Here is a 21,135-nt window from a genome sequence, read left to right as displayed (position 1 = left end):
ATAGCTAACAGCTAGTTATTTTTCATGTTTTTATTAGAAAAATGGATTTTGTTTTTCTTCACTCGCACACACTTTTTATTGATATAACCATTTTTCTTCCTTACCCCCTCTCATCACTCTTTCTCTCTCTCTCTCTCTTCTCTCTCTCTCTCTCTCTCTCTCTCTCTCTCTCTCTCTGACTTTCTTTTATTCTTCCTCTATCTCCCCCTCTGTCTTTTGGAATCTGCTTTTTATCAATTTTACACTTTCTTTCAGTATCTACCGGATCGCTGTTTCTTTTTTTGTATATATCTATCAATTTTTCTTTCTCTCTTTTTCAGTGTATGTCTATGAATGTCTCTCTCTCCTCTCTCTCTCTCCCTCAGTCTTCTCTGGCTTTCTTTTGTGCTTTATCTCTCTCCCTTTCTCTATCAATTGCACTAATTCTCTCTCTTTTAATATCTCTCAATTTCTCTGACTCTCTCTTTTAGCATATGTCTATCAATTTCTCAGTCTTTCTCTCTCTCTCTCTCTCTCTCTCTCTCTCTCTCTCTCTTTTTTTAATCTGCTCTCTATCTATTGCACTAATTCTCTCTCTTTTAGTATCGATCAATTTTTCTGCCTCTCCCTTTCAGTCTCTCTCTCTCACTCTCTCTCNTAGTACAGGTCTATCAATTTCTCTCTCTCTCTCTCTTTTAGTACAGGTCTATCAATTTTTCTCTCTCTCTCTCTCCCTCTTTCTTTCTATTTTTTTCTCTCCCGCACTCTCCTTCCCTCTTTCTATTTATAAGCCTTTTTCTCTCTTACTCAAATTAGTTGTACCGTTCTACCATGGATAATTAATTTGATGACACAGATCAATAAAGTGTTTTTAAAAATATATGTATTGGTGCCTATTTTATAATTCGCCGTTCCTTATCTATTTTCTTTTCTTCTTAATATCAGACAAATCTTGGATAAATCTATCATGCAGGCTTAACGGTTTTGCCACGGGTAATCAGAATTATGGCGAAATTATTAAATTACCAACAATTTTTCATATTTTTTTATCAACATGTATTTTGGTCTAATTGACCAAACGTTCGTCTGTTTGGGAGGAAAATGACCCAACTATAGTTGTTTTTAAGAGGTTTTAGTCGAAAACCAAAACTATAGATTTCATACAATCAAAAGCTGTTCATGTTGGAAAATAATTCAAATAATATTGTATGGTGTAAAATATTGATATATATGATATAATTTAAAATAATACATCAATACGTTAATTGTAAAAAGAGTCGTTTGCGACCTAAATATGAGAGATTTATAATGATATTCGTTTATTTTCTCATATTTTCTGCAGACAAAGAATAGGCCTGATATGAAATAATTTTTTTTTAATCCATGAAACTGGACACTATTTAAGCTTAAAAAAGCTGAAGCGGAGGAACGGGCAGTCTCAAAAAATCGTTAATGTGATAAAGAAATATTTTATGAAAATTGTTTTATGCTGTCTTTCTCTATGGAATCCGATAAATAATAAGAGGAAAAAATAAAAATGATTTTCTCCATCTCTTGGCGTATAAAACTTACCTAATTGCCAATTACCTCTTGAGATAGAAAATAAAACTGGCAGAAACCCGTTATTGCTTTTCTATTGTATATTAGATGCTTGACCAAATATGACGAAGAAAATTTGTTTTGAAGAAAAAAAAATTGAAGGGCAACGCGACGGTGGAATAGGATGAGCATTGTATTTGCATTTAAATGGGAACAGAAGACGTCCCGAAGCTCCTGTCGTTGGTTCCCGTTGTATTTTAAAACAAAACCGTTAATCCCTGTTGTAACGCTCGTTCGTGAAATACCTTCGTAAAACGGACGATTTTTTCGTACGGTGAAAACAAATCAGAACCAACTTTACTACTCCCACTTCCAATCGGAACTATCCTGGCGATTCGAATTAATCAAAGTTTCCAGCAGACAGCTATCGTATTTCCCCTTCTTCACGGATCGTAATTTATTAATGTTAATCTGTTTAATTATACAAGAGATCTACGTGTTGGTGACAAATACAGTGTGAGGTGGAACTTTGTTCTCAGTGAACTTTCGCAACTACATCCCCTTTGGCAACCCAGAGCGACTCCAAGATTAATGGCTTGTACTTAGGTTCCTCATACGTACTCTGATAAACAATATCCAGGACAAAATAAACAAAAATGTAATATGTACTATAAAAAAACTTACAATTTTGACAACAATATGTTATTGTATGAGTTCGACTTTTACACTAACCCTGGATGTATAAAAAAGAATTAAGAAACAAAAAGAAAAGAAAAGCAAAGAAAGTTGTAAAACAATTATAATAAACTACAAAGTAATTGTAATAATATTTAACTTTTGATAACATAAAAAAATAACATTAATATATTGCACATATTTATAAACAAACTGCTTTATTCAACAATTGCAACCAGGGTTGCCAATTTTCTTTGTCCGTATGCGACTTAACTGTTTGATATGGAAATAATCTTATTTTACTTCTTTATAGTAACTAAACCGTGGTCGACTGAAGCAATAATGAGCAAATGAATCTTATTTAAAAATAATAATGATTTAAATTCTACGTATAATGATTTTTAAGCGATCCAATTAAAATTTCTTCATCCAAAAAATAATATCAAGTAAAAGAAAAAGAAAATGTGTCGAAAGGTAAATTCAAACACTGTGAATGTTTATTAATTTAACATATCACACCAAATTATCCGTATTTTACAATTTCAAAATAAGTGGCTGGCCCATCCTTTTATGTCTTCATCCGTATTAATCCATACAGAATTCGACAAAAAATCTAGCAGATATAATTACAGGGCCGGATCGGCACAGAAGCTTTCACGTATCAAGAGGCGATAGATGACCCGTTGATTAAGATTTTCAAAAATGATTAAAAATTTATAATTCCATCATAATGTTGGACACTCGTGGCAAAACTGTTAAGCTCGCATGATAGATATATTATACAAGTTTTGGCTTATGTTAAGAAAATAAGGAAAATAGGAACAAGGAATAGAGCATGCTTAACAATACATATATTTTTTCAACATAAACACCGATTTGATTTGGGTCTTCGATTTATGAATCTGAGGTAAAACGCGACAATTGATGTGATTGAGGAATAAAAACAATTAAATTCACAATTTTCTTGGTCCGCTTGACCAATTAATATCTTTCAATTAATTAAGGTTTTAAGTTGAGATAAAAATGTCAGTGTGACGAGCGGGATTCGAACCCTTTGGCTAGATACGCCGCTGCTCTCTCTGATCGAACCCCTAATCAATAAAAACAATATCAAATATAAATTGGGCGGGAAAGAGACAGAAAGACTAAAAGAGAAAGAGAGAATGAAGATGATCTCAATAAAGATCGAAACGTTGGCACGATAAAGAACATGTTTTTCTGAAACCTACGTCACACCAGACCGCATCTCACGATTTCTGAATAATTTATTTGGTGAGTTTATTTTTGTCTCAGTCTAAATTTATATTAATTAATTAAAAGTTTAGTGTATCGCTACTGTTGAATCATTTGAAAAATATCCAGCCACCACAAATTTCCGTCAATTGAAATTCTCTGGGCTAGGCCGAGATTCGAACTCCGAATCGCTTGTTTGGCAAATATTGCTCGAATCGGAGGCCCTAACTACAGTTAAACTTGGTGATTTTATCCATTTTTACATATAATTTCAACAAAATAAAGCGAATAATTAATAATACAAATTTATTCGTTTTCGAATACCAAGGTTTAATTATTTTTTTACGACTCAGTTCGTACTAATTCGATTATTATTCGTATCGGCTATGGACGAACGTTTACAATATATAACTGGATTTAATTAGACGACAAAAGAGAATTATGACACTAATCCGTTCTGTATTGACAGAAGCTTACAGTAAACCGACACGTAAATAAAGAAAATGTAAATTCCCTTTAATAAAATGACGTATAAATTACAGTACCTACTAAAATTAAATTGCCGTAAGTATATAAACTATTCTCTATTTTTGTAAGATAATTCTATAGTTTAAAATAAACAGGGGTTGGATTAATCAAATAATTTGGCAGGCATGTTGGAGATAAAAGTTTTAAAAAAGACTCCAAACTTGTCTTAACAGTTTTTAATTATTGAACTATTGTATCAAATTGAAACACACGATGTGTAGAAAAATTCAGTTAAAATCAAATAAACTGAAAAAAATTTAAAAACTAAAAAAAAAAGATTTTTATCAAAAAAATATATAATTAGCCCCTTAAATAAAACGGATTTTTAATGTTAAATTCTATTACTTCGGCTACGACTCTGATTATGACAATAATTTAATATTACTTAGTTTATTAATTTAATAATCTACTCACCTTTGCTAAAACGATGCCAACGCAGGCCGAGAGTGCGAGGATAGAAACGATTTGTAATCCCATTTTTAAAACTGCATCTGAAATGTAAAAACTGGTTTTATTCGTGTTTTATGTACGAAAAACAGACAGTAGTTGAGACGAGATTGTCTCCGTTAAAAAATAGACTCGGTTATTACAGTTTCCGACCTCTTTCCACATGCGGCCTCCCTGGAATTACTGGTATATAAATAAGTTTCGGGGATATTCCAGGCTTTTTCCTCCCTTCCTCGGTTTTAATTTAAAATTAATGTAAGGGGGTGGAAAGCGTGGCCTCGGCGTATGAGGAAAATTGGGACTCCATTTTAAAACCGAGAGAGTTTATGTACAAAGAAAGCATTGTCTTTGAAATGAGTTTGCTAGTCGTCAAATATTTGTTTTATTTTTTTATTATTTTTTTTTTTTTCAATTTACAACTTCCATTTCGAAAGTATGGTTTCATACATTCTATGGTTCTATCACCATAATTAAGACTCATTAACTGAATGTACTTCATTTATTTTCCAATAAGTATGCGAATAATAATAATAATAATAATAGCAAAGTTTCGATACGGAGCAGCAGGTTACTCTTCAGCGCGAATATCAACTTTAAAACCTCTAGATAAAATTTATTTTTAGGGAGGAGGCAATTCTTAGGTTTGTTGCTAGACTTTGGTCTAAACCTTTCCATCTTCTATTTCCTTCAGTTTTCCGTAACCCTCACCAAGATATGTACTCGTTCCTAAGAACTAGGACGAGACCTTTGGGAATCCGCGGTACTGAAATGTTGAGATTAGGAGGGAATGCCTTATAATAATAATAATAATACTGTGGGAAGTTTTTGGGCCGACAAACAGCTAAGGCCATCGCCGGCCCTCTGCCTGTTTTTACTTATTTTCCTCGTTTTTCACGCGTATTTTTCTATCCACGACTATTTGAGGAGAATGAAGCAGGAGAAATTATAATTGAAAATAGTAAAACGAGGGAAGGTTCGAACAGTTGTAGGTTGAGATGGAGAGTTGGTTAGTGTCCGAGAGGATCGAACACACGATAGCTCAAGTGGTAGAGTAGCGGCGTATCAGCCGAAGGTCGTGGGTTCGAGTCCCACTCATGACACTGACTTTTTTGTCTCACCCAAGACCTTACATAGAAAGAATAATTAATTGAATGATGTAGGTTGGTCAATTGACCACTAAACGTAAAAGAAATTATAACTTTGGAAAAGGAGGCTATATTTTATCCCATATCGCATTAATAAATCAGACAAAAGTGTATTAAGAGATAAACCGAACTGGATTAAATTTGGCATAATTGTATATTGTATATTGCAGATAGTCTCATTCTTTGCCGTTTTTTTACATTTCCTTCTCATATTTTCAACTATCTCCCATCTATTTAGCATTGCATGTTAAGATAACCAATCTATCTTTTCCCCCATCCTTTTGTTAGCCTCTTTCTATTTCATGGCATCACAGTCGTCAGACGTGGATAAAATACAAAATAGCAACATAATACTTTATACATACAATAAAAAATATACATTTAAAACATGGTAGTCATTGCCCTACAGTACTCGATATTCCTCAGAGTAATTGGGGAAGAAGTCCCTCCATTTACGCTAATAAACTACAATACACATCAGGACTGCTTCATGGTACTCGATATTCTTCTGGTCACTTACGGAAAAAGCACCCCCATTCTCACTAATAAATTACAATTGCATACCAGATTTCATTCACCTGCTTCGAGAACTCGACATTCCTTGGGTTAATTAGAGATAAGACCCTTGATTTGTGCTGGTAAATAACATACACACCCCAGACTTCATTCACTCTACCTTAGAGAACTCTACATTCCTCCGGATAATTGGGAAAAAAACCTTCCCTTCAAGCTAATAAATACTATTCAAATAGTGACACCAGACTTCATCACACTCACTGAATAATCAATACACCTTGGAGTAATAGTTCGAGAAGCAACTCCATTCCTGCCAATAAATTGCATTCACATACCACCCTTCATTCACAATGCTTCAGAGTACTCGCTGGTTCTCGGGGATAAGCTTCTCCATTCACCCTAATAAATAACGTTCACGCTGTCTCACAGTAGTCCATATTCTTGGTGTTACATTCCACATTTATAAATTACATTCACTCAGGACATTGATACAAACAACTGTTTCTCATTCGCCCTTTTCTACCCAGCTAATAAATACATTCACACAGCACATATCTCATTCATTCTTGCCCGATTACTTGACACTCCTCGAGTATTAAGCACAATTATTAAACAGTAGTGACAGTCTTGAGCTTATATAGGGTTATATAGGGTTTACTTTTTTAAGGACTAATTTCATTTTGTAATCCATAGTTTAATGTTTTAATTTTTCGTTCTGGAGACTGCAGAACACTATAAGAATCTTTTTGAAAAATGGCAAAAAAGTAGGGACAATTCAAAAGGTAGGTTGAGATTGGAAGTTGGTGTCCGAGTGGATCGAAGTCACGATAGCTAAAGTGGTTAGAGCAGCGGCGTATTTAGCCGAAAGTCGTGGTTTCGAATCCCGCTCGTGACACTAACTTTTTCATTTCGACCAATACCTTACATAAATTATTCGGAGATCGTGAGGTGCGATCTAGTGTGACGTAGGTTTTAGAAAAACATTTTCTTTATCGTGCCAACGTTTTAATCTTTATTGAGCCCTGAAGATGATGTCAATAAAGATAGAAACGTTGGCACGATAACGAAAATGTTTTTTCAAAATCTATGTCACACCAGACCGCGCCTCACGATCTGCGAATAATCATTAACTAACGGTCACTAAACATCACACACCTTACATAAAGATTAATTAATTGAAAGAAGTTATTTGGTCAATCTGAAATATAATGAACTGTAAGCAAGATTATCCATCAAAAGTTCAATTATGTTCAAAAAACTAGGAGGCATTACTATCTTTGGGAAAAGGGGGCTGATGTTAATAATTTAGTTTAAATCGCATTCTATTTCTAGTTAGTTTTATATTATGATTCATAGTTTTATTGTTACTTTTGTGTTCTGGTAACTTCTATCGCGATAATTACGATTATTACCAAAAATATTTCATTTCTTTTCCAACAAGTAGGTAGAATTATAAACTTAGGGGAAAAAGGGGGCCTAATTTCAATAATTTATTTCGCATTCATAAATCATACATAATCATACTATAAGTAATTAATTTGATTTGTAATATTTCATGAAACGAAATAAAACGTTTTCAAATGTAGGTCTTTATTTTTCCTTGATAATGGTACAATCATAATGTATTTAAAGTTTAAAGCAGAATATTATTTGGTTAATAATAATCGATAGTAACGTTTGGTGCTATGATATTCATAGCATTAGGGTGTGGTCGGAATATTGTGGTAAAGATCAGATGCAACATTGGTCCGAGCACTATGCTCTGTGACACTCCCGCTCCACTCAAGCAATATTTCTTTATAGACCGATCCTTGACGAATTCGGAAGAATCGTTCTTTTCAGTACGAGGGAAGTATAAGATACAAGGTATTTGGAATGAAACTTTTCAATTTAATGGCAATACAAATTTAAGCACCAATGGTGGGTCATCGATTTTGACCATTTTTCCTTTTTAATAAAAAAGTCAATTTCAAGAATTCAATCAAGCATTATGTCGTTTTGTTCATTGGTTAAATTATTAAACGAAATAATTTTTTGTGTGGGCAGGGGCTGGGGAAAGGTTAATAAAGCTCACGTATAAGCTCCCGTGGGCTTATTCCGCGACAACGATTATTACGATCATTTGGATATAAGTCCAAACTGCTAAATTACTCAGCCAGGTTTTGCCCGCATTCGTTAATTAAAGATTTATTTACAAAAATTATAATTATTCAGAAATCGTGAGATGCGGTCTGGTGTGATGTAGGTTTCAGAAAAACATTTTCTTTATCGTGCTAACGTTTCGATCTTTATTGAGATCATCTTCAGGGCTCAATAAACCTACATCACACCAGACCGCATCTCACGATTTCTGAATAATTATCGACTAACAGTCACTAATCACCACAAAAAAAAAATTATAATGTTGGCTGAAAAGACAAACAGATTTTGACATAAGTTTAACGTTAGATTAATGACCAATGGTTCAACAATCCTATCCATTTTCAAGGTAATTAATATTTTAAAGTATTTCCACCCAAGGGATTGCCATCTACACCTCGACCTGAGTAGATAGATCTACCGTGCTCCTTTACTTTTATAAATCGTGCGTTATAAATTGTAAATCCTACGTTCTTCAGGTTGCTCATCAACCTCGATAGCCCTTGTAAGTGGCTTCTTAGTGTAGGATATTGGTTGCGGCTTTTCCTATCATAGTTGGTAGAATCTTCTACTTCATAGACCCTCACAGACACATAAAACATGTTTTGTGGCCTCCTCTTCTTCCTAGCCGTATGTGCACAGTGTTCCTACTGTCAGTATTCCTATCCGGTGCATGTGCCATCTTTGGCGGCGGTGCTTTGTCAGGATTCCAACGAGAATCTGGTTCTATGCGGTTTTAAATATTGCGGATGGCCCTTCGCTTGCCTCATGCCTGGAATATTGTTCCAGCAGGTTTTCGACTCATTTCTGGATATATCCTTTTTTATGAGAATGTACTAGGCCCATTTCCCAAACAAACAAAACTTTTTTTTTAAATTCAGGATTTGCGTTTTTTGTAAACTTTGTTCGCTGTAAATTTACACAAATTTACTCTTATTTCAGGGCAAATGTTTTTTTTATTGATCTTAGCTGTATTCATAGTTGGTTAGTTAAAAAATGTCAATTGTTGTGAATCCTTGTGTCCCACTGGAATTGTGATATAAAGATTGCTTTTGGTCAATACGATTCAGCTTTGTTAGGTTACCTGGATTTGAAACGTGATAACCTCGGCTACTTCTGGAAAGAAGGATCATGTTTCATTCTAAACAACCCATTAATTAGGTTTGTTACTGTGATAATATTATTTATTATCCGTAATTTGGCTAAATCTCATTATCAAGTTAATTTTTAACATGTTCGGAACCAAAATAGTGCAAGTATTTCGTTAAGTGTTTAAAATATCATAATCCTACGGTTTTCGCTAGAAATTAAAAAGAGCACGTTGCTCCATTGGTTTTGTTTGTTTAATCGAAAAATCCGCTTTCAACTTAATTTATGTGTTAATTATTAATTATTCACCTTGGGACTTGAACTCTTTCCTCTCACTTCTCCGGTTCAAAGACGAAAATCATTCATTATCTCGCCTAACAATGAATGATGTATTGTTTTGAACGAAATCGATAAGTGGTCTTCATTGGGAAACGGCGATAGTGACAGGACAGCTATGTCAGATTTTGAAAGGTTTGTCCCTTTTAAAGTTAAAACTAATTTGTCACCTGAGCAGATCAGAGACGTCAAAATTCCCGTTAGAATTCTCTCTTTAAGAGACATTCTTTTGTAAGGCTTAGGTTAAAAATGTTAAAATTTAAAAAGTTAATAGCAGTTTATTAGAAGACAAGAGATTAGTATAATAATGAATAGAAGGTAAAATATATTTTTCCTAATAGGAGATTGCTGCAAATGTACACGTGCATAAAAGCCTAATGAACTTTGGTTAAATATTAATCCTTAAATTCTTCTGTTTATGTAAGTTGCATCATATTTTACTTACTTAAACTTAAAGAAAATTTTTTATAATATCCAGGGATAAAATTCAAATAGATGAGTTTTTAAGTAAGGTGTTGGTTGAGATAAAAAAAGTCAGCGTCACGAGCGGGATTCGAACCCACGACCTTCATCTAAATACGCCGCTGCTCTAACCCCAACCCCACCTTTTTGAATTTTCCCTCCTTCTTGCCATTTATGCTTCATTTTGCTTATTAAATCGATTGATCTAGATTTTGAGATCAATTGATTTAATAAGCAAGAAGTACACTTCACTAAAGCTCATAAATTTCATTTGTCGCCGAGAATCAAATAGATTATACGAATTTGAAAAATGGCAAAAAGGAGGGAAAGGGTGGGGTTGAGATGGGAAGTTAGTGTCCGAGTGGATCGAAGACACGATAGCTCAAGTGGTAGAGCAGCGGCGTATTTAGCGGAGGGTCGTGGGTTCGAATCCCGCTCGTGACACTGACTTTTTTATCTCAACCAATAATCCCTTATATAAAGATTAATCATATTTTACAATGACTAATCCTTTTTTCAAATGTGTGTCCAAAAAAGCTGTGATTTGGAGAGAAATTTCAGTCAAAACAAGTAGCAAAAATGTAATGCGATTATATCAATACTCGGGATTTATCAACAGGAATAAAGGAATGCTAAGAGCATAGCTTCTGTAAATCATCAGCAGCCAAATAAAGAAATCAGCATGCCTCTTCCCTACTGACACTGATACTACTTCTTTTTACACGGAAAGTTAACCTTTACATGTATATAACAAAAAATAGTATAAATATAAAGTGCACAAAAATGCTTGAGTTATGAAAATCAAGTAAAATAGACAGAGAGTTTTCAAGTCGCAGGAGAGGGCTATTGAATAGGTAAGATTGTTTCAAGTATGGTATGTGGAAGATATTTTTATACTGTAGTGAAGGAATTAAGTTTTCCAAGTAGGGAAGAGTCAATATCATTAAATACGAGTTGGAAAAGGGAAAAAGATCTAGCCTGAAACGTCGACAGTGTAAGGAAGTGTGTTCAGAATGGCATAAGAGTAGTCCTTATGTCTAAATATTTGAAGCCAATCCTTGATCCTGTAATATTTATAATTTCCCCTTGTACATTTTCTATTTTTTCGTTGTAGAATTTGTAATATGTCGACTAAACGAAAGGGTCCGATCATTGAACACAAAAGTAGATTTACTAGTTTCTCTATAGAATGGAAAATCTCTTCTTATAAATCCAAGCAGTTGGTAAGCTATGTTACAAATTTTATCAACATAAGTAGACAAGTATCGTAGCTAAAGATAATTATTCCTTAATGGTGGTTCTTTCTAGATGTACATTAATTGAAATCAAGTAAAAAGTAAAAGTAATTCCTGTTATTCAGGAGAGCTTAACGTCCAACTAGCCGTTGGGTGTCGCGGACGAGGGGTCAAACCACTTTACACATTTTTTAAACCATTATCAACTAAAAAGCCACGCGCACTGCCAGGATTCGAACCCAGAACCACTAGGTCGGCCAAATCGAATCGCAAACCCAACCACTCGTCCTTCGCGGTCCCCTCCTTGATTACCATTTCATGAAATATTTATGTTTTGCTTACAATTCTTATTAACGTTTCATAATTTGTCATAGTTAATGGAAAGAATTAAAAAAAATATTGTACTGTCTTTTACACCAATGCGGAATGTATATTTTTCTGTTTGTGAAAAAATCTATTTTATGTGCTGTAATTTCAATGGCATTGAAGCCATGACGATTATTATTTTCGACAATTATATACGTTATTTAGGTATGTATAATTTAAATGAAAATTGGCTGATTTCGAACAGTTTTTAAGTTATTGCACGGATTATTTCATTCCATTTCATAAACATAATCTTATAATCATAAATTAATTCGTTCCTAATTGTTAAATTGCACCGCAGTTTGTATATTTATAAATGTATCGCATTTAGAACAAAATTAACGGTTTAAATTTCCATCGGGGGTTTTATTAAACTGTTAAAAGGGCTGTAACTCACCGCAATTTCAACGTACGCTTATTAACCATGAGCCATGTGCATATATATTATGAATATAATGAACAGGCTCTTGTTAAATTCACTAAATTCACCGAGCGTAGACCACAGAATTTCGATTACTAAATAATTTAAATATATTTTCTATTAGAGTATGAGGTTCTATTAACATTTTCCAGCTGTACTTTTCATGTTTTATATGCTATTTGTTGTACATGTTGCAATCTTTTTACGCTTTCTCTGCCCAATTGATTTATTTTTATTTTTTATTTTATTTTAATTATTTTATTTTCATTTTAAAAACTGTATTATATAACCTTCCGACAAAAACACAGTATTATTATGGTGTGTTTCCTAATCTAACAATTACTGCATGATATTTCGTAAATGTTGATTTTTTAAAAATTAATTATTAACTTGGAACAATTAAATTTTTTTAAATTAATCAAATATATAAACATGCTTAAGGATTGTCAGTCTTAGTGTTGCGAAAAAATCAAGGTAAAAGAATCAATAAGCTTTTTTAATTTAAAAATATGAGAAAACTATTTTTTTTAAAAACATGAACACAGTAAAACATGAAAAAATATATCATCTAAAAAAATTTCGATTTAAAAATTAAAATTTTGGTGTATATTTGAAAACTTAATTACTCTGATTTATTCACCTTAGTTCATAAATAATTCAATTAAAACTTCAGATTTAATCCGTTTATCTCTAAAGTACAGACGTAGTTCTATTTTATTTAAGTCACCCAACAGTGGATTCAATTTAAAAAAATTGTTTCATATCTACTAATTTCTTTTGTTCTGCCTATATATAATGTGGGAAGTTTTAGGGCCGACAAACAGCTGAGGTCATCGCCGACCCTCTGAGTATTTGTACTTCTTGTTCTGCTTTTTCAGGCGTATTTTTCAACCTGCAGCCATTCGAGCCTCCCGCCTGTTACTGACTCTCTGCTTTTTTTTATAAAAACTAAGTCGATATTCTAAATTCTCATTTATAACTCGCGTTCTTAAAACTACAGAATAGACACAAAACATACAATACATCAACACCGTATACAAACGTAGAAGTCTGTTCACATTGACTGTACCAGAGTACACTATAAACCTCTGGGCTGGGTTGAACCAACTCCATTCTCGCTAATAACTTCCTTTTACTGTGCATACATCACACACTCACATCAGAGGACTCGATATTCCTTGGGGGCGGTCTTTTTCTCAATTCCAAAAAATGATTTTCAACTCAATTTCCAAACAAAACTACACAGGAAACTTAAAACTATCAAATTATTAATATTTCGTCTCATTGAAAAATATACGGTACTACAGATAATTAAAATAACTAATTATAATTTAATTATTTAAAAATCGTACAGTATATTGTTATATTATTGTAAAATCTTGGTTTTTCTACGTCAATAGTCTTTATGTAAAAGTGGTATATTAATTTTTATTTTATGTATATGAGGAAATAGTAGACAAAAAATTAAAGTTTTGCACACATTCGTGATTTGTCTTCACGCCATCTTCAGTGAGGAAGTGTTCTCATTGGCATGAAGCTGAAACACGTATGAATGAAACGTAGACCGTAGTTCAACATGGTAAATAATTAAAGGTTCTTATACGAACCAACACAATTTTAAACGATGGTTGTAAGTTAGTCTTTATGTAAGGTATTGGTTGAGAAACAAAAGTCAGTGTCACGAGCGGGATTCGAACCCACGACCTTCGGCTAGATACGCCGCTGCTCTACCACTTGAGCTATCGTGACTTCGATCCACTCGGACACTAACTTCCCATCTCAACCCCACCTCTCAAATTTTCCCTCCTTTTTTCCATTTTTCAAATTCCGTGTGTATTTGATTCTCGTCGACAAATGAAATGGCCACGTAGAGCTTTCGTGAAGGTATACTTCAACCTATAACCTTTCGCATTTCCCCTCCTTTTTGCCATTTTTCATTTTGGCGTCCGAGTGGATCGAAGTCACGATAGCTCAAGTGGTAGAGCAGCGGAGTATTCAGCCGAAGTTCGTGGGTTCCAATCACGCACGTGGCACTGACTTTTTTTATCTCAACCAAGACCATAAAGATTAAATAATTGAATGATGTTATTTGGTCGTCGAACTCTAATGGTTGTAGTTAGGTTTTAGTTTTATTATAATGTAGAAATTTTTGGGTTGCCTAAAATAAGTCTTTCCGGCGAAGATACCCTCTTAATTTAAGAACGAGAGGAAACACGATAGAATTTTAATCGGTATTGACAAATAAATCACCCCTATTAGATTGCTAAAGAGCTCAGTGCCTGCAGAAAGGAGCCTGAATAGACCATAATTCAGTCATAACTGTAAGTTCGGGCATTATTCATTTTAATTAGAAAGTAAATATTCAAGTGGAAACAATGCTTTAACAAGGCGGAGTTAATAAAGAGGCGATATTTCAACAGACCGCCAATGACTTACACCTTTAAATTAAAGAGCCTATCTGCCTGTAAGAAAGGGGGCCCACGGTTAAAAAAATCCCATCTATGGTTCAAATGGGCCGTTTTCCCTCTCTACTCGGAATGACGGTAATTAAAGAGATTTATGGAATGCTAGGAGCCGTAAGATTCTACGCGCTTTTGTTAGACGCATTAAAAGGGTCCGTTTTTGCAAATTGTTCTCCCGTGTACATAAGCGAATTCGCATAACGGCGGATTACACGCGCAAACGGGTCGCGTTTCATCACCGATCTTCAAACGAGGTTGGCTCCGTTCTCAAGGATTGAACAAGACATTTCCCCCCTTTTTTTCGCCAAATAACGCACGTCCTCGCAATATCTCCCCCAGAAGAAAGGTAAAAAAAGATCGTCCTTCGAACATGAAGTTGAACAAGAAATCTAAACTTTCTCGGTTGCGTTTATAGAATTTAAATCGGAAGTTTCACCACCCACTAAGCATACACTGGCTGTGAGGAAAAATCTAAAGGGAATGACGTTGACAGTTAGTAATTATGCGGAGCCAGTTGATTCAAGTTGTCTTCTCGTTTTCAAACCTTTCATCTGGCCACCCGTGTTTTCTCTGTATGAGACAGGGATTAGTTAATTCGTTTCAACCTTTAATGAACTTCTTTTTCCTTTCTCCGTCGCGTTCTCATGATTTATGAATCAGCTTGATATTATCTTACTGAAAAGAACCTCAAAGCTTTTTATACTTAACTGTCCAGGTAGGACTTGTACAAGGGTTCATTTGTATAAGGTGATGGGTTTATTCCACCAAATGAAAAGAACTCTTTCCATTTTTATAAATATCAACCAGTGAAATTGTTGTATTATACAACCATATAAACATATATATATATACTGTAAAGAAACTAAAAGTGTGAAAAAAACTCGCCACAGGATAGGCTTATACATAATTAATAATTATTAAACTTAACATCATCCTTTGTCGCCGAGAATCGAATCCTGATTACAGAACATTTGAAAAATGACAAAAAGGAGGGAAAATTCTGAAGGTATATTGAGATGAGAAGTTAGTGTCCGAGTGGATCGAAGTCACGATAGCTCAAGTGGTAGAGCAGCGGCGTATCTAGCCGAAGGTCGTGGGTTCGTATCCCGCTCGTGACACTGACTTTTGTTTCTCAACCAATACCTTACATAAAGATTAATTAATTCAAAGAAATTATTTGCTCAATCGGACCACGAAATAAAATGGATTACACATAACTTTAAACTGGGGTCAAAATGTACGAATCTCAAATACAAAATACAAATTTCTTAACCTTGTACATACAGGGTGTATCAACTTATACAGTCCACTCATTTAATTCGGAAACGATTAACTTTAGCAAAAAATGGTATATAAAAATCCCCAAGTTAATTTTGACCAGGAATCGCGTGGTGGTAACAGATTTAACATAATTCTTTTTTCAATTAATTAAGGTTTTTAGTTGAGATAAAAAAGTCAGTGTCACTAGCGGGATTCGAACCCACGACCCTCCGCTAAATACGCCGCTGCTCTACCACTTGAGCTAACTAAAAACCTTAATTAATTGAAAGATATTAATCGGTCAAGCGGACCACGAAAACTAGTGAATTTAATAATTGTGTGTGTGTGTGTGTGCGTGTGCGCGCGCGCTTTTAATGAATGGTTATTTAATTAAATAATTAAAGAGGAGAGGGAAAGAGAGAGGAGGAGTGAGAAAGAAAAAATCTTTTTAACCTAGAAGATCGAGGGCTTCCTTGGGATTCGTTGGATACACAGACCCCAAAACGATAAAATAATGCCTATTTACTAGCAACAAATATATAAAAAACAAATGGCATAAACATTTTACGGTAACGTAAAAAACTATATTCAAATGTACTCAAACGTTCAAAAAGAAAAACTGTAAAATAGGAAGTATGGGTACAGAGAGAATAAGAAACAGAAAGAGAGGGAGAAAGAAAAAAACAGAAAAAGCAAAAAAAAAATAATAGAGAGAAAAAAAGGATATGTGTGTATGCGCCCGCCCGACTCTGCGCGCGCGCGCGCGCGCGTGTGTGTGTGTGCGTGTGTGTGTGTGTGTGTGTGTGTGTGTGTGTGTGTGTGTGTGTGTGTGTGTGTGTGTGTGTGTGACATAACTTCTCATCTAGCTGAAAAACGGCACTAACTTTGTTATTTTAAATGAGAATTTTTTATTGTACAATTAGGTAGAGTTTATCTTATTTTTACTGGCTAAAGCTTATTTTATTGACCACTTTTACAAAAAGGAAAATTTTGATTGGATCGACCATTTTTGCGTTATGCCCGACTGTTGCCAGCTAGAAAGCTATGGTAAATCTGTTACCACCACGCGATTCCTAGCGAAACTTAATTTGGGGTTTGTATAAGACCGTTTTTTCCTAAAGTTAATCTTTTTCCGAAATAAAAGGGATGGGCCATCTTGTTACAAAAAGCGTACACCCTCACGCGTCTTCCGACGGGCATAACTCAGTATTATCAAAATTTAGACAATCAAATTTTATTCCTATTTTTCCGACCTTGGTTTTCTTTTTATAGATTAAACATTTCTCTTTTTAGCCCTTGTTGTTAAAAGAAGTTTTTAATGAAGAATTAGTTTTTAACGGTTCGGTAACTGTTGTTTCAAACGTAGTTTAAGTCTAAGTTTAAACAAGGTTTCAATTCTTTGTTTTGAAAAGTGTTTTTAACAAGTCAATCATTGAAACCTTATTTAACCACCATTAGCCATTTTGGCAATTCTTTGTTTTCAACTTTGTTTAAATAGCTGTGCATTGCGCATTATAATGGAATTAAATTTAGGAATTAATTAAAATTAGGAATATGAATATAAGACTGTAAACAATGCTGCATAAACTTTATGTATCGGTATTATAATACTTGTCAGGAAATAATAATAAGTAATTATTATATTGTAAAATATGATGGCTGTGTTAATGTTTTAACAGTCGATAAAAGGGAAAAAAATTGTATGAAACAATAGACAAAAGATTCTAAAAATGTTTGTATAACTCATGGTTTTTTTAAATTCATTTATTTATTTATTTTATTTTTTTGAAAATGATACAAGTTGCTGAAAGGTTTACAAACTAGTTTTTCATTAAAAACCAACATCAAAAGCACGGCCTAAAAACTGCCATTCAATTATGCCAAAAGTTTATATCCATAAGTGTCATAACAGTTCAAATTTCGACAAAGAGGGTATTTTTGAAAAATCATATTAGTTGTTCTTTCTTGCAATATTTCGTTTATAAACAAAAAGCCACTTTATTTTAATCATCTAAGTTTGTTTAAATTCGGCCAAATTATCAAAAGCACTAGGATCCTTATCTTCTGTCAAATATTATTAAATATGTTTAAGAGGGATATCTCTCCCAAGTTCTGAAGTTCAGTCACTGGAGCCACCAAATATGTTTACAAGGGCTTTTTCATTAAGATTCAATGCCTTTTGATTTCAGGATCTCTGTTGCCTTTAGTAGCCACCATTTTGTTAAGAACTCATCAAAGTATGTTTATATATGGCGAAATTATGAAAAAATAATAGCGACCTGCCCTACTGTCAAATATGAATAAATATGTTTAGCAGGGATTTCTCTTCAAAGGCTGTACGACCTTGTGTTAAGAAATTTTGTTTTAAATTTTTTAAGAAAAACGTTCTATTTCATATAAGGTTTCGAATAAAAATTCCACTTCACACATTTTTCTTTTCTTAAAATTTGCATAAATAAAAAACGTCTTCCTGCTTTAACAAGTCTATCTATTTTTTAATCAAATATATTTTGACACGTAGTTTGATTATGTTTAAAGGAGATCATAAATAGGATACCTAAATGAATGACACTCAACAAAATGTGTGGTGTTTAGTGTAGTACAAATACTTTGATTGAATATAAAATTTCTAACATTGTATAAATTCATTCTTATTTTTTTATTTTTTCACATTCTATATGTATTTGTAAAATTTAAACAACGTTTATAAATTCCAGGCCCTGAAGATGATCTCAATAAAGATCGAAACGTTGTCTCGATAAACAAAATGTTTTTCTAAAACCTACATCACACCAGACCGCATCTCACGATCTCCAAATAATATTTCAACAAAATTTGAACATGATCTAAAAAATATCGTTACATAAGTAATTATTTACAATACTACAATTTATAATTTATTTTGAAGGGTCGAAAGAAGGTATATTTTTATATTAAGTTGTTAACTTAGGCCTTGACGATGGTGTGATATATGGGCGTTAAAGGTTAGGCGAAAGTAGTCCGATTAAAAAAAATATCATTCTGGATTCCACAGTTTAATAATGGACAATTCCTAGAAAAATATGGTTCATGACTCTTATTTACAAAATTTTGTTGGACATTGTATTATTTTAAACGTACGCCGGCTTAGCAAAGAATGTGCATCATTTATATAATGACTCACTTGTTCAATTTTAATCACTGGAACTGCCCCGGAATATTAAATATTTTAAGCATGTTACTAACGCTACTGTATTTCTGAACATATTTACCCTCACAACACAGCGAAGGGGTCGTCAATTTCAGCTTTGTAGTAATTAATTAGCAAATATTTTGTTATTTTCCATTCAGGTAAAAGGTGTCTGCTTTGTAAAATCTCGTTCAGTTACAAATCCATTTACCCCATCATAAATAAGTCTAATATTTCAAACAAAATATTTCCCAATATGTCTATTATTGTAAACGACTGGTTACAAAGTCGATTCAAAATTCAAACGTTATGAATAATTAATATACAATGTCAATAAACCGTGGAGTGATTAAACAGCGGACCCTCATGATTTCGAGACCACTCACGTACAGCCCATATCTATTTGCAATCGTGGAAATGTCAGAACCCCACACGTTTATGCACCGCATAGTGCTGATGTGAAATCATCTGCAGGCGTAATACAAACACGTTTCGTTTTTTCCTAACTGTTCACGGACTTATTTTTTTTCGTTTTTCAATAGACCGATAAAAATTAACGGTAAAGTAAAATGTGGGCGGGAAACTTCGAGATGAGATCAACAGACCTACAGGGTTGACAATAGTCTATCTTCCCAATGCGCTCCATTAGCTTGCATAATCCTCATTATCGAGAAGGGAAATAAAGATTTCGATCATAGTCTGATTTCATGTTATGGCCATGAAAGGAATTATACGCATTTCAAGATTACAATGGAACCCAGCCTAGAATTATTGCCATTATAAGTCATTAGGCGTTTTAATGAGACGCATATGACACGCTCGTATGACTCAAATTGAGAAGGTAGTTCTTTTATTTATTTATATTTTTTTAATTTGTAGGAAATGAAATGATACCCTGACACCTCTGATTACATCGACCTTTAAGCAGAATATTACACATTTAAACCCCTGTAAACAATTTTCTGATAATTTACCACGTTCTTTGCCTTTCTTATAGAAGAAGGTATTCTTTGGTTTCTAGTTAATTTTAGACAGCTGTTGTTGTTTTTTTTAATTCGGAAATTGCTTCCTAGAGGATTTTGAAAAGTTCATACAAATCGACAGCCGGAAAGTATCACTTTATCTAAAGGTTAAATACCAAGCTCGGCTGATTGCAGGTCAAATCAGATTGACTGTACTGTCTCTCACCGCCAAAAAAAAAAGAGATGGGTTTTGAAAATTCCATCCTGTTTAATTCTCAGTTAAACGCGTGACATGAAAGAATTGATTAACCTGTAACAAATTTTACCCAATGCGGACTCGCCTCGAACAAATTTCTTTTGGAATAATGAATACGTAGGGAAAGGAGGGCATTGGATAGGGATATTAAATACGATAATTCTAGGAATCTGGAACAATAAGGAAATAAGTTGTTAATGAACTATGGCTCCCATTATCTTTATTATCCTTCTTTCCGTTTTTCATCAGTACTGTCTCTACTATACTGTTTATTGTAGGGCGAATATAAGAATGTATGAGTACTATTCTTCGACATTCTGCAACTACCCACTGTCATGAAGAAAAGTATGATTTTCTATTGTTATTTCGAATTTTCGTGTAATTTACTAAAAGTAAAGCATAAACAATAAAAAATATTCCAATTAATTATTCTTTTTATCTAAGGTTTTCGGCTGTGCTGAAAAATTAGTGTCATGAGCGGGATTTGAACCCACGACCTTCGGCTCAATATGCCGCTGTTCTAACCACCTTAGTGATCATGACGTCGATCCACTCGGACAACAAAACCTACAACCGTTCGAATTTTCCCTCTTCTTGCCATATTTTCAAATGTAGTGTAATCCGTAATTATAGATACACAAAACTAATGAATTTTATTTTTCAAAAATCGTAGGTAAAAACCATTCTTATCGCTGCATGCATCATCATGGTCGAAAAAGTGAAATATATGTTTTTCCAAATTTTCAAGGGCTCTTATATGCCTATTCAGTACGGTATGCTCGAGCATTTCAACTAAAAACTGAACAAATTATCGCCTTATTTTTAAACAATGAAAGAGTTAATGCCATTTGTCTTTAACTTTCGTTTAGCAAAATGGATTCAACAATTTCTTTTGTATTTTTCTCAAAACAAAATT

The 21,135-nt window shown here is 33.6% G+C and overlaps 1 protein-coding gene across 1 annotated transcript in view; it reads right to left on the bottom strand.

The window, feature by feature from the left end:
• The window catches only part of LOC112126419, a 224,024-nt gene that overhangs the window by 150,966 nt on the left and 51,923 nt on the right, over positions 1-21,135 (bottom strand). Inside the window, exon 2 of the mRNA XM_024225469.1 lies at positions 4,369-4,445. Within this exon, the coding sequence (XP_024081237.1) occupies positions 4,369-4,431 (63 nt within the window). The 5' untranslated portion in view covers positions 4,432-4,445. The remainder of the gene's footprint in view (positions 1-4,368; positions 4,446-21,135) is intronic.

This window comes from Cimex lectularius, unplaced genomic scaffold (assembly GCF_000648675.2).
Source record: "Cimex lectularius strain Harlan isolate CLEC.00 unplaced genomic scaffold, Clec_2.1 scaffold29, whole genome shotgun sequence".
Lineage (NCBI taxonomy): Eukaryota > Metazoa > Arthropoda > Insecta > Hemiptera > Cimicidae > Cimex > Cimex lectularius.
Note: the sequence above shows the minus strand (reverse complement) of the source record. Positions and strands in the feature narration are given on the sequence as shown.